Raw genomic sequence first — 17,397 nt, 5'->3', positions numbered from 1 at the left:
TGGTGACCCATTGCTGTGAAGAAATTGGTAGCCCCCACAAGTTAGAGCCCTGCTCTTCGAGATGGTTAATGCCCCCTCCCCCCCGCCTAGGGCAAGCTGCCCATTCTGGGGAAGGTCATTCTAGGCTCATTCCAACAGCATAATTTCTGTAGTGCCCAGTGGCAGAGTCTCTGCCTCCCAGTTGACATGGCAAATGAGCTGAACCGAAAAGCAGAATTGAGTGAGTCTGAGTCATGTTAATGCCACCATTGGAGTTTTCATTTTTTTTAATCTAATGCTTTGGAGGCTCTGACAATCTCTGGGATTCCCAGCTAGAGCTGACACCCAGGAAGTGCTGGGCTTGGGGGATTGAGCCCTTACGAGTAACAGACTGGGGTGAGATGTCTGTGCCGTGCATCCTGTTGCCTCCTCTGGAGGACTCACGGGGGGGAGTGGAAGTTACCTCGCGATAGCCTGGCAGCCGTTCGGGCATCCCCCTGGGCAGGGCTAGCCTCTAAGCTCCGATACTCACAGCCAGTGGTCGCTACGGGGATCCGGCCTGCAGAAAACCGTGCAGGGGTCTAGGGTCGTCTTGCAGCAGCTGCCCTTTGTCCCCGAGAGCCCGTCCAGTCCGTCGCAGCGGTCGCAAGGTACAACGGTACGGGCAAGAAGAAGGTGAGAGCGCTGCGGCTGGATGCTAGGTCTCCATTCCAAGAGAAGCCCAAGGCTCCAACTCCAGCCGCCGCTGCCCCCTGAAGTGTTGGCGTGGGAGCAAGCAGCCATCTTTTATCCCCGGTGATATCTGCAGAATTAGGTGCTGAGATCTCTTCTGCCTCCCCAGAAGGATGCACAACAGCCTGGGGAGAAACAGCACAACAGCATCCAGGCCTTTGGGGCCAAGACCACCAGCAAGCGGCTGCCTGTGCACAAAAGACTCAGCTGCAGCAGCGCTTCCTGGTGCTCACGGGGTGTCTGGGCCCAGCCTCCATCTCAGGAAGAAATGTTCAGGTGCCTGAGAAGACAGCTCAGGTTGGTACTGACACCACCATTACCCATTTGGGGGTGGGGTGGCAGGTCTGCAGTGTTTACAAACCAGCATCGTGGGAGTGTATATGGGCCTTTTTTGGGAAGATTGGCTGATCAAGAACAATGCTGGGTATGTGGAAAGGAATTGAGATCCTGGTGTGTGCGCTGAAGTAAGCATGGACCACTAATCTCCACGCTTGCTCCCCGGAGCCAAGCCACAGGCAGAAGTCCCTTTGGCCAGAGAGCCTCAAAGGTTTTGAATTGGCTCACAAGCTTCAGAATGCTCTCGAGCTGAAGGCAGCACTAAGGGCCTGTCCTGAGGGTTTGCTGCAGCCTGGCATGGAAACCAGTTAAGAAAGTCTTATCTGCGGTACTAGAAGGAACAGGCAGAGCTTGGGATAAATGAGGTGACCTGATCCTCTCTCTACTTTTCCTTAAAGCTGAGGCTCAAAGCTCTGGGGTTGATTTTATTCTCCAGTGCACTTATCCAGTGAGAAACTTGAGAGCCAGTTCCCAGAGGCACCAGACTGGCTCACCTACACTGGGAGGGAAATGTCTAAGCTGGTCTCCGGCATTTCACCACCACCACATCAGACCCAGGCTCCCACCAGCTGTTGTCATAAGGCTAAGATCAGTCCTGAGTGGCTGGAGCTGTGTATTGTGGCAAGAGAGCACTGGGCCAGTCCTGGGCTTCTGTAAGCCAGCCAGGGGCAGGAAGTGGTGAAGGGGGCAGAGAGCTGTGAATCAGCCCAGCTGCCCTCCGGGTCAGTTCAGGCACCGCTTCTTCCAGGGGAGGGACAGATTTCAAGCTCTTCAGAGCCTCTGACTAAGCATCTCTACTAACTGAACTCAGCCTGGCTGTGGTGCAAGTGCAGAGGCGCCAGGGAACAGAGGAAGTTAGAGAGGCACAACAGTAACACACATCACAGAGGGAGCCGGGGAGGGTTGGTCCCTCCTCAGGGACAGCTGCAGTGAGCTGGAGGAGGGTGAAAACCTTGGGCCTGGGAGCCATGTCCTCATGCTACAGTAGGGGGTGCAGGTTCCTGGCCAGCTGCTGCTGAAGGGACACATTCCTCCCTCCTGTGGCAGGTACATCTCCACAGTCACAGGTCCCAAAGCACCAGCTCTGTCAGCCCTGGCTTCCCCAAGAACACCCAACGGGCCTCATGGACCACAATGCACTTTATTTACATTTGTATAACTTAATAGAAGCCATTTAAGTAACCTACAAAGAATCAGGCAACATATCCCATAGAAAACATTGGCCACAGCTACACATGACCTGAGCTGCAAGGAGCCGGCTGGGGAAAGCAGCTATTCCAAACACTCTTCACTAATGTGCAGGCACCTGGTGTCCGTCACAAGGCAGCAGAGTCCTGCCAAAAGTGGAACAGAGTCTCTCTCTCCTCTAGGACCACAGCAGCTTTGCTTGTCAAGTCCCATGGAGGGGAGAGCCAGGCGCGGGGATCCCGTACTCCAGGGTGCCAGGCATTCCCTACAGCTTACGTACAGCAGGCAGAAAACAAACAGTCCGAAGAGCAGGAACTGCCACCCCAGCAGGCTGGCTTTATTTTGGCAGCAGGAGGTGCGTTCAGTGGTGGCAGCAGCTGTAGAAGTAGGTGCTGTTCTTCTGGCTCAGGTCTACGCCTTCACCCTCTGAAAAGAGAAGACGAGTGAAAGGGGGCTGCTGCCTCTTCTATGCCCCGCTCAGCTGGATGCTTGGTTTCAGCCCACAGAATCAGTAGCCACCATTCCAGCCTGCTTGCCAGCCCTTTTACTAAACTAAGGACATGACGGTGGGCACCAGGTTGCGCCAGACAGAGCTTAGGGCAGACACACAAGTGGAACAGGTCTTAGAATCCATTTCTCTAATCACAGCCCCTTGAATCAGGGAGCCCTCAAACTAAAGAACAATCCTGCAGGGTTTCCTGCTGATCTTCTGGGTTAGGCCCCGGTGGGCCCATGCCCAGGAACATGCCTGCCTGCTTCCTCTTCCACACCAACCCTCCTCCCAGGGCTGAGGAACGCATAGCCGAGCGCACCCCCGGGGCAGGGCAGGACAGGAGCGAGACCTGCCCGTAGAGCACGGGATAGGAAATGCAACTGACCCAACGAAAACTAAAGAGGAGTGTTTCTCTCCAGCCTTTCTGCTCTAGTCACCCTGGAACAGATGGAAATAGGATTTTCAAGTTGACAGCAGCCCTTTAAAATTCCAGCTAACTAGGAGCTCATCCTGCCAGCGCCGTCCTCCATGGCACATGCCCCCTTCACCGTCAGACACCAACCTGTTCTCCCTGGCGCAGGCTCTTGGGCAATCCATCGTTCCCTGCACCCCCGTACACACAGAAGTCTTGCTCTCGTGTGCACTAGTGACTCTCCAGCAGCGTGTGGGGACATCAGTCCCTGCTAACAGATGGAGGCGAAGGGGGAGCCAGCACCCCCTGACCCATCTCCCTGCAGCCCAGCACCACTGCTGCGAGCTGTGCTGACGGTGCAATGAAGGCTGCGTCCCTGCATCTCACCTCGGAGCCTCAGCAGAAGCAGCAAATGAAGAAAATGGGTCTGGATCAGCAGGGACCTGCTGCAGCACTGAGAACAGATCCTGCAGGGACTCTGGGGGAAGCGGCAGCCAGGCCGCCGCTCCTTGCACGCCGGCAGCTCAGAAAACACCCAACCTCTGAACCACCACAACCCTTGCGAGGGAGCAAACGCCCTGAACGTAGGCCTGGGCTGAACTGGGAGCTTTAACGAAGGGGAAGTGCCACCCGTGGGCTCCCATCAGGCAGCCTGACAAACCTACCCCAGCTGGAGAATGAGCGGAAAGGCTTCACTCCCACTGACTCAGCTGGTGCGTGGGTCGCAAGGCAGCGGGTCCTGTCCTGCCACTCACCTGTCATCACCTGGAAGGCCATGAGCTGGACATAATCCTCAGCCACCTTCTGAAACAGCTCATCTGGGACAGGAAGGGGAGAATGAGGGCTTCCTCCGCACTCCTAGCACAAGCTGCAGTGGGGCCGGGCTCCCAGGAGGAGACTGTTGCCCAGTGTGGGGCATTGATGAGAAGCCCGGGGCAGGGCAGACAGCCCGCTGCAGGGAACTTCACTTGAGCCACTGCACTCACCCTCCAGCACTAGAGGAGTGGGGCAGAATCTGCTTCACCACGGAGGGAGCCAAAGCGGCAAGGGCCAGGTGTGACCCACACCTGCCTTCTCCTGTAATGCTTATGTGCAGCCCAGGGTCCCAGCATGGAGCCCAGCCAGTGCATGGCATTATGGGACTTGTGGTCTCCACAGCATGCTCCCTGCATTAGCCCTGATAGGACAGACAAGTAATTATGCTGAACTTCTTCCCACTCCTCGTCAGCAGGCGCTCTGCCCCCCTCCCTGGCATTGCTCTCCCACAAACCCCGTCAGCAGCCAGCTCCCGAGCACACCTTGGGGTGGGTGCACAGGACATGTTTAGGTAGGAAGATGGCCAAGACAGCGACCCCCTAACCTGTACGGCCACCCCCGCAGCCTGCTGTGGCTGCTGCTGCTGCTGCTGTCCAGGCACCCGCCAGGGGCAACTCACCTACGCTCTGGCCTGTCTTACTGGAGGTTTCGAAGAGCTCAGCCTTAATCTCTGCAACACAAACAGGTTAGTGCCAGAGGGTGCCTGTGTTGTGTGCATCAGGGCTACTGGCAGTTGGGGGGGGGAGGCCCCAGGATTCCTCCTGGTAACCACCCTGAAGCAAGGGCTGCTGCCAGAGTCACAAAGGCAGCCAGCAGGCAGAACAAGCTGGCTCCAGCCCCTCCGCAAGGAGAGGAAGTGCCGCTTCTGCCCAGCTCCTCGCCACACCCTAGCTGGCTTGGTGCAGCTTGTCAGCACTATCTCCCACCAGCCGGCACACTGACCAGCCCAAGACTCTTCTGTGGGTGGGGACACGCTCTGAACTTGGCACAGCGTGGGCAGGGCACAGGCTCAGCACTGAGCAGCTCCCACTGTGACATTCCCAGCTCCTGCTTAACTCCCCCCAAGAGTGTGGGAAAACTAACGGGAAATCAAGCCAAGACCTTCCCTTTCATAGACTATCAGGGTTGGAAAGGACCTCAGGAGGTCATCTAGTCCAACCCCCTGCTCAAAGCAGGACCTACCCCAAATAAATCAGTCAAGCCGGGCCTTAAAAACCTCAAAGGAAGGAGATTCCACCACCTCCCTAGGTAACCCCTTCCAGTGCTTCACCACCCTCCTAGTGAAAGTGTTTCCTAATATCCAACCTAGACCTTCCCCACTGCAACTCGAGACCATTACTCCTTGTTCTGTCATCAGCTACCACTGAGAACAGTCTAGCTCCATCCTCTCTGGAACCCCCCTTCAGGTAGTTGAAGGCTGCTATCAAATCCCCCCTCACTCTTCTCTTCTGCAGACTAAACAAGCCCAGTTCCCTCAGCCTCTCCTCATAAGTCACGTGCTCCGGCCCCCTGATCATTTTCGTTGCCCTTCGCTGGACGCTTTCCAATTTGTCCACATCCCTTCTGTAGTGGGGGGCCCAAAACTGGACGCAGTACTCCAGGTGTGGCCTCACCAGTGCTGAATAGAGGGGAATAATCACATCCCTTGATCTGCTGGCAATGCTCCTACTACTGCAGTCCACTATGCCATTGGCCTTCTTGGCAACAAGGGCACATGTTGACTCATATCCAGCTTCTCATCCTTTCATCTCCCCTCGGCTCCAGCTCTGCAGGTGAACGCTGGCTCCCCTGTTGATACTGGCCAGAGCCAAAGACTCTGCCCGCTGAGCTGGGACTAACGTGACAGGCGGCCAGCACCTGACTGGCATAAAGTGAAGCTAAGAGCAGAGCACGGTGGGGTGGTGCTTGGGACTCCAGAGCGCCACCTCCCCTTGAGCGCGACAGGGAGCAGCAGGGCAGAGCCGTGTGCTCCGCGGACAGGCAGAGACGTACCGTCTGCGTAATCCTGCACATCATGGAAGTCAATGCCCCGCTTCTTCCTGTCCTCTTCCAACAGGTCGCTCTTGGTGCCACACAGATAGATCCGGCAGTTCTGGAGCAAGGAGAGAACAGGGCAGTCATCCGTGCAGAGGCTGCTCAGAGAGAACAGCTTACAGGCACCCCTAGGAAACCCCCCAGCATGCACTCTCCCCAAGCACGCTTCCCACAATCACCTCGCCGCACCCACATAGCAACATGCCACACCACAAGGCCTTGCCCCCGCTCAGTCACATACTGACCCCCATACAGGCGTGTGCAGACTGCCCCAGTGCGCCCGCACACCCACTGCCGGGAGCACAGCACCTGTGTGCAGTGAGTCTCCAGCCCTAGCCTGGGGCAGACACCCCCGCCAGCAGGAGGACAGGTGGGGAAGCCCCAAGCCTTATGCTGGGCTGAGTGCGGTGGGGCTCTCACTGCCCTGGCCACTTCTGGAACCAGCTCCTCAAAGGAAGGAAAATCCCTCCAACTGTTCACCCACTCAGCGTCTCCAGAAGGAAAGCGTGAACTAACCCCCCCGCCCAGAGCTCCAGGCTGGGAGCAGAGAGCAACTCACCTCCTCAAAATTCTGCAGCTCGGTCACCCAGAACTTAGCTCGCTGAAAGCTGCTGCTATCTGTGAGATCTAGGAGATGGGAGAAGTCAGCCCCTGCCCTGCCCAGTGCATTCTCCCCAGCTAGCCCCGCCCCAAGCCGCGGCCTGCCCTGTGCCTGCAGGGAGTGCAGCAAGACCCCCAACCAGCAAGGACAGAGGCCCCGGGGAGGAGTCGTTCCGCTCAGAGTTGAACACAGCTTCGGCAGCCCTGGAGACCCTCTCAGGTAGCCAGAAAGCTGCCTCGATGCTGGGGGTGTGGGAAGGTGCCACCCTCCACCCTGGTATCTGAGCCCCTCCTTGTGTTTAGGGTAACATTGAAAATTCCCCCCTTCCAGGCATTAAAGAAATAGACAGACAGGAGCTAGCAGCATACTGCCAGGGGCCTCTGCCTCCGCTGCTCAGATGGGCTGGGAGTGGATTGCCTCATTTCCTACAGAGGGAGCTCCCTCAGGGCTGGCAGGCCAGCCCCTCTCCCTACTACAGACTAGTGCCAGCACACACTCTGGGGCGAGGAGCACCTTGCCAGGTGCTGGGAATAGTATGGCTGCAGGGACAGCCAGGCGCCCTGGGCAAAGCCCTTACCGTAACACACAATGGCAGCTCTGGCCCCTCGGTAGTATATCCGACTCATGGCCTCATACCGCTCCGACCCAGCTGTGTCCTAGGAAGAACAACAGAAAAGTCATCGCTTTCCGTGCCCCATGGGTGAGAGCCCCAGCCTGGCTCTGTGCCTCCCGCCCAGCCAGGGAGTGCCCAGCCAAGCTGAGGCACCAGCAACAAGAGAACAGGGACAGTTACCCGAGCTAGAACTTAGAGATGGCCACGGGAGAAGCCAGCTGCTCAACGGCGCTCCGTGCAGAGCCCCCGGCTGCCAGGGCACCCTTTCCCACAGCAGTTTCCAATCCGAAAGTGGGGAAAGGCCCACAGGTTTCTAAGCACCTAGAGCTGTGGGCTTCTGGCAAGGTCGTGAAGCTGTTTCAGATCAGACTTACCCAGATCCCCAAGGTTACTGTCCGGCCCCCAACGGACATCACTTTGGCCACAAATGCAGCCCCGATCGTCTAAACAGAAACAGAAGGGATGGACGCAGCAGTTCGCTCAGCATTTCCTGGTCCCTCAGGCTTCGCCTCTCAGCTTGCCCATCCCAAGCGCCCCGTAGAGGGACAGTGGGTTTTACAAGTCCCGGCCAGTCTCCCTACTAGCCAACTCCCTCGCCCAAGCTCATTTGCACTAGGTGTCGTGTGACTCTTTGGACAGTTTCCCTTTGTTTCTAGTCGTGGCCACTGATTCTCAAGCACTGATCCAAGGAGCTTGGATGTGTTTGGGCTATAAACAAAACCTTCAGCTGGAATTTCAAAGGAGTCTTTGCAAAGCTTTCTACCTGTAGGCAAGAAGAGCCAGGCTGTGGGGTGAGGGGCCAGATGCAGCCAGGGAGCCAGACCCGCCTCCAGAGACCTGGCCAATGTTCTGCTCCCAGTTGCTGGCATCCCAGCTGTGAGGAATCGCATGCAACTCAGCTGCCTTGTGATAATTATCAAGGTCCCCGTTAGCCATTTGAGTCCCCATGAGTGGGGCGGGCAGCCTGCCTCCTCCCAGGGGGATCCCCCAGGCAGCTTGGGCAGAGGGGCATGCTTACGTTTTGATAGGGTCCAACGAGGAAGCGGTTGTGGACATATCTCTCCACCAGGCTGGTCTTGCCCACATACTCCTTCCCCAGCATTACTACTTTGACATCCACACGCTGCCCACTCATTCTCCAGCCACTGCCAGCCTGGGCCCGAGCCAAGGGCTTCCCTCTGGTGCCTGCAGCTGGATCCCAGGCCCCCTTCGCGAGCTCACTCTACCTGCCTTAGCGAGAGAGCCGGCCAGCGCCGGGGCTCCGTATGCAGCCAAGGAAAGAAAGAGTCAAGCGGAGAATTTCACCTGCAGCAAGGAGACACCAAGGAAGGGATGAGCTGACACTACAGACCGTGGGCAGGAAACCGCTGCCTTTGCCAAGCCAGCTACAGCCTCCCGCATGGCGACAGCCGCAGGCCCATGGAAGCCACGGGCTGGGCGGCCACAGGACACGACGGGGCACTCGCCGAAGGGCAAGGAGCTGTGCAACGCAGGCCCTGGCCACCCGCAGCACCGACATCACGGGCTCTGCGCGGGGCCCCGAGGCTGCCGTACAGCTCAGGGGAAGGCGGCAACCAAGAATCCCGGGTCTCAGAAACGGCACGAGGGAGTCCCGGGCCGCACGGCGGGCGGGCAGCCAAGGGGCTGGGGAGCAACAACCAAACCGTACGGGGGGCGGGGGGGAGCAGGGCAGGGGGCGGAGGGTCATGGGGGTAGCATAGGGGGCGGCACGGGACCAGAGGAAGCTGGGGGGAGGGGAGGAGCCTGACGAGGAGCTCGGGTGCGGGGGGGGGAGAGAACCAGAGACTGGAGTCTGGGGGACCGGTGGGGGGGTCATGGGGTGGGAGGGGGCCTGGGGTGGACGGGGGGCTGAGGGTGGAGCCAGGGTCGTGGGGGGGCCTGATAGGGCCTGGGGGCTCCCAAGTGGGTGGGAGCCAGGGGGCTGCAGGCAGAGTCGGGGGGGGTCCTGGGGGGCTGTGGGTGGAGCTGGGGGGGGGCCCGGGGAAGGAGCCGGGGGGGCCCGGGGGGGGCCCGGGGAAGGAGCCGGGGGGGCCCGGGGGGGCTGCGGGCGGAGCCGGGGGGGGCCCGGGGGGGCTGCGGGCGGAGCCGGGGGGGGGCCCGGGGAAGGAGCCGGGGGGGCCCGGGGGGACCCGGGGAAGGAGCCGGGGGGGCCCGGGGAAGGGGCCCGGGGGGGCTGCGGGCGGAGCCAGGGGGGGCCCGGGGAAGGAGCCGGGGGGGCCCGGGGGGGCTGCGGGCGGAGCCGGGGGGGGGCCCGGGGAAGGAGCCGGGGGGGCCCGGGGGGGGCCCGGGGAAGGAGCCGGGGGGGGGCCCGGGGGGCTGCGGGCGGAAGGCCCCGCTCCCGGCTCACCTCGGCCGCATGGTGCCCGCGGCCCCGGAACCCGCGGCCCGACTCGGCGCCCGGCGCTGCGGGCCGCTCCCGCTGCACTGGGGGGCGGGGCCGGGGGCGGGGCTCCGGGGACCGGAAGTGCGCGCGGGGCGGGAGGCGGAAGCGGGCGAGCGCGCGGCCTGTCCCGGAAGCGGCTGCCGCGTCCCCTCCCCCGCGGGGCGGCGAGCCCATGGGGAAGCACTGCGCGAGCCTGGGCGTCCTCCGCGGGCCCTGGGACCAAGTGTTCGCCGCCTTCTGGCAGCGCTACCCGAACCCCTACAGGTGAGCGCCCCCCCGCGGCACCGGGACCCCCCCGCGGCGCCCCCCCGCCCCGGGACCCCGCCCCCCCCGCGGCGCCCCCCCGCCCCGGGACCCCCCCCACCGGCACCCCGCCACCCCCCCGCACCACCCCGACCCCCCCATGGCACCAGGACCACACCACCCCCCCCGGCACTCCGACCCCCCCCCCCGGCATCGGGACCCCGCCCGCGCCCCCCCGGCAACGGAACCCCATCTCTCTCCCCTATTCCCCCCCTCTGCGCCAGGACCCCCACGTACACCTCGCCGGCACCCCCCACACCCACCTCCGGCACCCCCCACACACCGCGACCCCACATCTCTCTCCCATCCCCCTCCTCCGGCGGGGCCCCCGCACCACCCTGGCCCCACACCCACCTCTGGAACCCACGACACCCCCCTTTCCCCCCACTGCCCCCCCTCCCCACCCCGGCGCCCCCCCACAGCGGTAGGGGCGTGGGTACAAGGAGCCCGCTCCCCAGACAGCCGTGGGTCGGTCTCCAGCCCTGTTTGCTGCCCAGGTTTTCTCTGTGCTGAGCCCCTCCTGTCGCGGGCTGGAGGGGCCTGCATGGGGGGTGGCCCTGTGGCCTCTTCCTGCCGCTGGCCCTGGGCAGCGAGCGTGCCCCACCGGTGCCCTGCACTGCTTGCTGTGCCCGACCCCACGGAGCCACTGCGAGGGGCAGTGGTGGGCCCTAGACTCCAGCGTTTTGTTGGCAGGCCCCTGGCAGGGAAGGGAGATCTGTGTCGTGTGCCAGCCCTTCACTGAGGAGGGGTGCTGGGTCCCCAGCCCCTTGTCCTGCTTATGGCTCAAGGGCGCACGCACGGTGCCCACGCACACTCGTTCCCGGGACCATCCGCCCTAGAGCTGGCTTGATGCGCCCAGCGTTTCTACCCAGCAAAAGCCAGTTCGGTGACAGTCTCTGCTGCGCCTGTGGGATCCGCTGCCTGTTTCCAAGGTGTGGTCTGCCAGAACCACAGGTCTCTTGCATTGCACCACGTGCCAGGCAGCCACTCCCTCTGAAACCAGGATGTCTCCTATCAGAAACTCCTTCCATTGCTCACATGAGCTTCCCTGGCCACCTCTCTGGCTCGGGAACGTTTGATTATCCTCCTGCAGGTTCCCTGGTGGGTCCTCCTGCATCCCAAAGATCCTAACGTGCATTAGCCTTTAAACCCAGCTGTTGCTGTGCCCACTGCTGACATGCAGCCACTTCTGGGGTGATATGCAGTAGCTGTTGAATAGCCGCACACCAAGGTTACAAAGCTCCTGGGGCCAGGAAGTGAACTGAAATGACATGGCCAACGTATTATTGTCATTTTACAAAGTGTCTGTGGCCCAGCACCTGGGGTGTGTTTTGGCAGGAGATGCAGGAGCTCTGAGTTCATGCTTAGATTCTCCACACTGGGCCGTAGCATCCTGGGGTGTCATTGTTATGGAGTAGTTGCCCCACAGGCGTTGGTTTGCATGCACCCCGTCTTTTCACAGTTCCTCACCGGCCAGCACAATAGTGTCTCCCCTGGGCCTGTGGGGGCTGCTACGAGGCGGGCCAGGCCAAGCCTTCTAATCATGCATTGTCACCACTGTCCCCTCTCTGTGGTTTCCCTACACGCAGCTTGGGCTGGAGCTGAGCACAGAGTGAGCCGGGCCCCATCCCTGTCCTGGGCCAGTCGTTGCTGAGAGACCCACCCAGTCCGCTACTGCCCTCCAGGAAGGGGCCAGCCGGTAACCTCCCCCCCATGAGCTGCGTCAGCAGGGAGGTGGAATTGGGGATGCTGACACAGCTTGGCTCCCCTGGAATTTCTGTGAAATGAAAACCCAGTGATATCTCGAATGATTAAATGCCCAGGGCCTCTCCATTAGCAAAGAGCACCCCCAGCAGCACAGCACGCCTGGCCCCGTTCTGGGGCACGGGGTCAGTACTGCGTAGGAGGAGAGAGTGCCTTTGAATCACCCGCACTGCTACATCTAGTCCTGCTTTGGGGCCAGTACTGACTCCTAGGGGAGGGCGCCTCCTACTGACTCGTCTGCACGCTCCCTGCTGCACCGTGTTTTGCTTGGGTGTCTCCCATTCAGATAGTGACCCAGCACTAGCCATGCTCAGCAACCAGGATCTGACTGGGTCCCAGCACAGACCGCTGGGGGACAGGAGGCACAGACTTAAGCCTGACATCCACCCTGCTCCCCTTGCCTTTCTCACCCAGCAAACATGTCCTGACAGAAGACATTGTGCACCGGGAGGTGACAGCGGACCAGAAGCTGCTCTCCAGGCGGCTCCTGACCAAGACCAACAGGATGCCGCGGTGGGCAGAGCGCTTCTTTCCTGCTAACGTCGCCCACTCTGTGTACATCCTGGAAGATTCCATTGTGGACCCGCAGAACCGAACCATGACCACGTACACCTGGAACATTAATCATGCACGTCTTATGGTGAGTGGCAAGGGCAGCAAGCAGCGAACCGGACCACAAACGCTGCTGCCTGAGGTAACCCAGCTCCTTCACCCCAGAGCCATCTGGTCCCCTCAGTCCAGGGTGCATGAGCAGTGGGAGCACTGAGCCGATGCTGCTGTCATCTCCTGCAGGTGGTGGAGGAGCGCTGTGTTTACTGTGTGAACCCAGAGAACAGCAGCTGGACTGAAGTCAAACGGGAAGCATGGGTCTCCTCCAGTCTGTTTGGCGTCTCCCGAGCCATCCAGGTGAGTGGCTGCCATGTTCAGTGCATCCCCAGAAGCCTGATACACCCTGATGCTGCAAGCACCAACCCTGTGGCCGATAGGGGCTGATTCTGTTGGGTGCTTAGTTTGCAGCCCACAGGAACCCCCATGGTACAGGGAAGGAGGGAGGTTTGCAACTCCGGTCTCTCTTGTTGCAGGAGTTTGGCCTGGCCAGGTTCAAGAGCAATGTGACCAAGAGCACCAGGGGTTTTGAATACGTGCTAGCTAAAATGCAAGGTGAGTGCCTTGGCCTCTGGGGACAGGCAGGGCCTGCACTGGCAGCAGGTGGGTCTGGGGATGGCAATGTGATTTTCCAGCCAAGTGTTGTTAATGGTGTTGCAGCCCTGCAGCCACCTCTGGATTGCAGCTGCCCTCACCTCCCCCTGTGGGAGCTGGCCTGGTCCCCAGCCACACATCCCTGAACATTTCTCTGCACCCCCCTCGGGGGGCACATCCCACAGTTTGGGGACCTCTGTTCTAGTGGGTTTAGCGGCTGGCTGCAGCAAGGGGTGGGGAGGGTGGTTAAAAGGGCGCCCTGTGCTCAGGAGGTGGGTGAGAGGTTCCAGCCGTGTCAAGTGGGCATGCGCTGCACCCACTAACCCGCCGGGAGACAGCCTGCCATCCGCAGCCTAATGAGGCACCTGGCCTGTGCCGCCAGGTCTCCTCCCTGCTGCAGACCCTGAGGCTACACAGGGCATGCTCTAAGCAGATGCTATTGAAGCCAATAAAGGAACTGGCGCACACCCTGTTGTGCCAGGACACTGGCTCCAGCCCCAAAGAGGCTGTGACTGCTTGTATCAGCCTGTTACCCAAGAGCAAGAGGAACCTTTCTATCAGGGCTGCAGCCCTCTGAGATCCTGGGCTATGGGGAGTGCAGGGGAGGAGCCCTGCTGGGCTACGCAGCTGGGTTACTCTTGGTCCTTGTAGGAGAAGCTCCCTCCAAGACGTTGGTGGAGACGGCGAAGGAGGCCACTGAGAAGGCCAAGGAGACAGCCTTAGCAGCCACAGAGAAAGCCAAGGACCTGGCCAGCAAGGCTGCCACCAAGAAGAAGCAGCAGTATGTGTGAGAAGCCAGCCCCCTTTGCTGCTGGCACGAGTGCAGAATAGCACTGGATAGCTCCGTCCCGCACCTCACAGCGGACAGGAGCCTCTCTAGAGTTTATATTTTTTAATTGAAACTGTACAAGTCTGACAATCAGCTGCAGCGAGATCCTTACTAAGGTGTAACTATCATTAAAGAATCTACTTCCACCAGGGGCTGGGCTGGACAATGACGGGCTGGCAGTGCGCCGCACAGATTCCAGTAGTGGCCTGGGAATGGGGGTGTCTGGCCCCTAGCCCCACTGACCCTGCCAGACCAGCAGAGCACTGAGGGACAACCCTGTGGTCCTGACTGGAGCTCTGGCCAGCTGGGACCCACAGCAGCTTCCTGGGGCTGCTGCTTTGCTGAGGTGCAGGCTCTAGAGCTGCAGAAACTCCCATGGCAGATGCTCCCTTGCAGCACCTGTGATGGGCAGGCCCCTACCAGAGCTGTCTGCAAAGCAGGGGGAGCCCCATTCCCCACTGGAAGGCAAGCAGCACGCTTGCTTTCCTACTTACAATGAAGGCTTCTCTCTGTTCCGAGGGAGAGCTGGGTTGTCTCCTCCTCCCCTGAGTGCAGTATTTATTGCCCCAGCAGCAGAGCAAGGCGCCCTAGCACAACTCTGCATGCCCCCTGCAGCAGCAGGCTGCTCCCACTCACAGAGGGTGACTGTCCCCTCTCCCATAGGCCCCATCCCGGCAGCTCCAGCCACTTTAGCTATTGGAAATCAGGCCAGGCAGCTCCCTCCCCATGCCAGCCAGTGAGGTTTAGGCCCCCTTGAAGCTGGCCAGGTGCTGCCAGGCTGCGCCCCAGGGAGGCCTCAGCCTGGGGGTTCGTCTGGAAAGATGAATGCCAGACTCTGCACACCCCTTGCAGAGCCGTCCCTGCAGGAGCTGTGGCCCAAGGGGGTGGGAGGGCAGGGGCCTTTCCTGCCGGAGTCTCTGCAGCTGTAGCGAGGGGGGCATACTCTGCTGCGGCAGGCTCTGCAGAAGAAACAATCCTGGGACGAGAGCCCTTAGGAGTCCGTGTGGTGTGCTCCTGCAGGACCTGCCCAGAGAGGCCTGTGTGGGGAGCCCTCACTCAGGGCACCATCTGGCATAACAAAGATTTGCTGGAGCAGCTGTGTTCCCTGCTGGTGCTGAAACTGGCCAGTCCTTCCCCGTCACTGCCACCTCATGCCAGTCCTTTCACGTCCGTCTCGGCCTCGGGGCGGGAAAAGGCAGCCCTAGCTGGAGCTGCCGGAGATGCCCGGGCCCAGCCGGCCAAGCCACGAGAGGGCCCATTCACAGCCCCCTGCCGGGCCCAGCCCCTACAGCTGAAGATGCATGGAAGCTGCTGTGGGATTCTGGGGTGAGGAGTAAAGAAGCCTCCCTGGGGGAGCAGGGCATGGGCCTCTCTGCCCTGGCTCAGGGTGCGGGGCAGAGGATTCACCAGCAGCCATAGCTCAGTGGTGTTACCATCACAGCTGCAGCAAGGGGAGGGGCCGGCCCAGCCCTGGGGTTCTGTGGCATTGGCTTTGGTCGCTGCTTGTGAGAGAGCCTGGAGGAGTCCACGGCCTTGGCCCTGATTCCCTGGCTGCTGGGAGCAGAGAGCAGCTGCTCACACCTCAGCCTGTCCAACCTCCACACCCTCTGTACCTTGTCCTCCAGCATCGAGGCACCAGGCTGGGCTGCTGGGAGTGGACGGGCCATGTGCAGGAGCCTTCTGGACCAGAGCCCTCCTGGGCTTCACAGCTCATTAGTGCTGCTCAGCGGGCTCTGCCCCCATGCGCTGGGCAGAGAGAAGCCCGGCTCCCCGAGGGCTCACCCTGCTCTGCAGCGGGGCCAGCGCAGGTGGCTGAGGGGGGTGTAACGGGACCCCTCCGCTCACTGGATCCTGCTGCTCTGTGCAGGCGATGCGAGCTCAGGGCTAGCCCCCAGCCAGGCAGAGCAGGGCCCCTGGCACCCCTAGCTCCAGCGGGCGGCATGGGGCAGCTACTTGCCCTTCCTAACCGACACCTGTCCCGGGCCTGGCCGCTGCGTGGGAGAACCCAGAGCCAAGTCTGGGCCGGGCCAGCCCAGCCCAGCCAGCACCTCTGCGCAAACCCCACAGGCTGGGCCCGGTGTGGCCTTGCCAATAACTGGACCCCTGAGGCCCCACCCTTTCCCACCAAGGTCCTGCCCCCCATGCTCCCTCTCTCGCTGGATCCCCCAAGGAGCCCACCTGGCAGCTGCAGGTAGGAGACGCCCAGGCTGAGCAGGGGCTGGTGCAGGTTGATGGCCAGAAACTGGGCCCCTGGCCACCCTAAATGGCACCTGGGCATAGAAGCCAAAACCTGGCCAGGTGGCAGCTCTCCCTGCCCATCCCCATTGTCCCCTGGCCTGGCCCCCACCCCCCAGGCACTCGCTGCCGCACAGCAGCAGGGCAGCACGGGTGGAAGGACGGGCCTGCAGGCACCAGGAGACAGGCCACAGCATGGGCAGGACAGAGCCCCTCGTCCCTCCCCCACCCAGGCTGAGTGGAGCAAGCCCTGCTCGGTGTTTGCAGACATTACGGGTGGGGGGCAAAGCCCTGCTCGGTGTTTGCAGACATTAGGGGTGGGGGGTAAAGCCCACCCAGCCTAGGCCCACGACTGGCAAGGGTTACGGACGCGGTGCCTCCCCCAGCCTGTGGTAACTAGACTTCCTATTCGAAATCCAGACAACTGGTGACCACCTGCGTTTGGAGCCAGGCTGCCGTCACCTGCGCTGAGCGGGACCGTACAGCTCAAGGGTCCTGCATTCCTGGGCCAGACCCACACCTGGCCCCCATTTGTAAAGTCATCCCGCAGGGCCAAGTCCCAGCCCTACAAGCATGCGGCATAAGGGATGTTTTCTGGGCTTGCCTGTGCCTGGCTTCCTCCCAGAGCCAGCCAGCCACGGCCCCCTCTGCACGGCTGTGCTGCCTGCCCCCCAGGGAACGGAGGGGAGCTGCATTCAGCCACCACCCCACTTTCTCTGGGTTGCAAACTTGGATCCTGAAAACAAGTTGTAATAATGCCCCCTGTTCTCCCACAGTCACCTGGCTCCACGGTTCAGGGCTTACTCCAGCTGCAGCTAATGTTCCTGGTTTACTGCATTACTTGAAAACCACCAACGGCTTCATTTTGCTTGTGCACAACCTGTGCCATTCATGGATGCAGGTCACCAGCTCCCGCCACCTGCCCATCTTTAAAGGGACAAGAGCCACTGAAACAAAACATAACTTTTGCCGTTGCTTCTTAAGTATGCACGTTACACACAGAATCGTTGTCCTACGTTCCAGCCTAGCTGGGTGCTTGGATGCACTTTTTTAATGAAAGCTTGGTTGCCCCTCAGGGTCAGGGTCACAGGCCAGCCCATCAGCGAGCACCAGGAGCGGGGGACTCCACGAAGCTGCAGACAGGGCCAAAGAGAGCTGTTGGTTGGCGTTTCGTTTACTAGGCTCCACGCTGGCAGGTGTGGGACTGAATGGGAGCTGGCCTGAGAAAGGACCTGCTGCACCCTGCCAGCCACAGGCGGGTGCCCAGCCATGGCTGCGGCCACTCTTCCACAGGGCACTAGCCTTCATCCAGGCTAGGGCTTGTTCTTCCTGGCAGAGCTTTCTACCAACCCTACCCAGGTGCAGGCTACAGCCTGGGCCTAGAACAGCTGCATCTTCCCTAGCCCAGCCAGGAGCTCAGAGCCACGCTCCTCCCCTCCAGCCTGCTCGGGAGCAGAA

General features: G+C 61.0%; 2 protein-coding genes across 3 annotated transcripts; one reads left to right on the top strand and one right to left on the bottom strand.

The window, feature by feature from the left end:
* Window positions 1-2,198: 2,198 nt before the first annotated feature.
* RAB24 (RAB24, member RAS oncogene family) lies at window positions 2,199-9,664 on the bottom strand. Its single transcript, XM_074960184.1, has 9 exons — window positions 9,573-9,664; window positions 8,223-8,509; window positions 7,579-7,647; window positions 7,169-7,247; window positions 6,550-6,617; window positions 5,949-6,048; window positions 4,576-4,626; window positions 3,896-3,958; window positions 2,199-2,661 (listed from the first exon to the last, which is right to left on the bottom strand). Exons 2-9 carry the CDS (start codon window positions 8,337-8,339, stop codon window positions 2,597-2,599), a joined length of 612 nt encoding a protein of 203 aa, XP_074816285.1. The 5' UTR covers window positions 8,340-8,509; window positions 9,573-9,664; the 3' UTR covers window positions 2,199-2,596.
* A 41-nt stretch (window positions 9,665-9,705) lies between these two features.
* On the top strand, window positions 9,706-13,849 carry PRELID1 (PRELI domain containing 1). Of its 2 annotated transcripts, none has more exons than XM_074960177.1 (5): window positions 9,706-9,872; window positions 12,090-12,369; window positions 12,468-12,581; window positions 12,758-12,836; window positions 13,527-13,849. In XM_074960177.1, the coding sequence occupies exons 1-5, from the start codon at window positions 9,781-9,783 to the stop codon at window positions 13,664-13,666; spliced, it is 705 nt and encodes a 234-aa protein (XP_074816278.1). In that variant the 5' UTR covers window positions 9,706-9,780; the 3' UTR covers window positions 13,667-13,849. The 2 variants fall into 2 exon arrangements, with proteins under 2 accessions (XP_074816278.1, XP_074816279.1); XM_074960178.1 differs by having other exon boundaries at window positions 12,090-12,315; window positions 13,527-13,842.
* The last annotated feature ends 3,548 nt before the right edge of the window (window positions 13,850-17,397 follow it).

This window comes from Natator depressus, chromosome 8, assembly GCF_965152275.1.
Source record: "Natator depressus isolate rNatDep1 chromosome 8, rNatDep2.hap1, whole genome shotgun sequence".
In the NCBI taxonomy this organism is placed as follows: Eukaryota; Metazoa; Chordata; order Testudines; family Cheloniidae; genus Natator; species Natator depressus.
The sequence above is the reverse complement of the archived record's forward strand: the minus strand, read 5'-3'. Positions and strand labels throughout refer to the sequence as shown.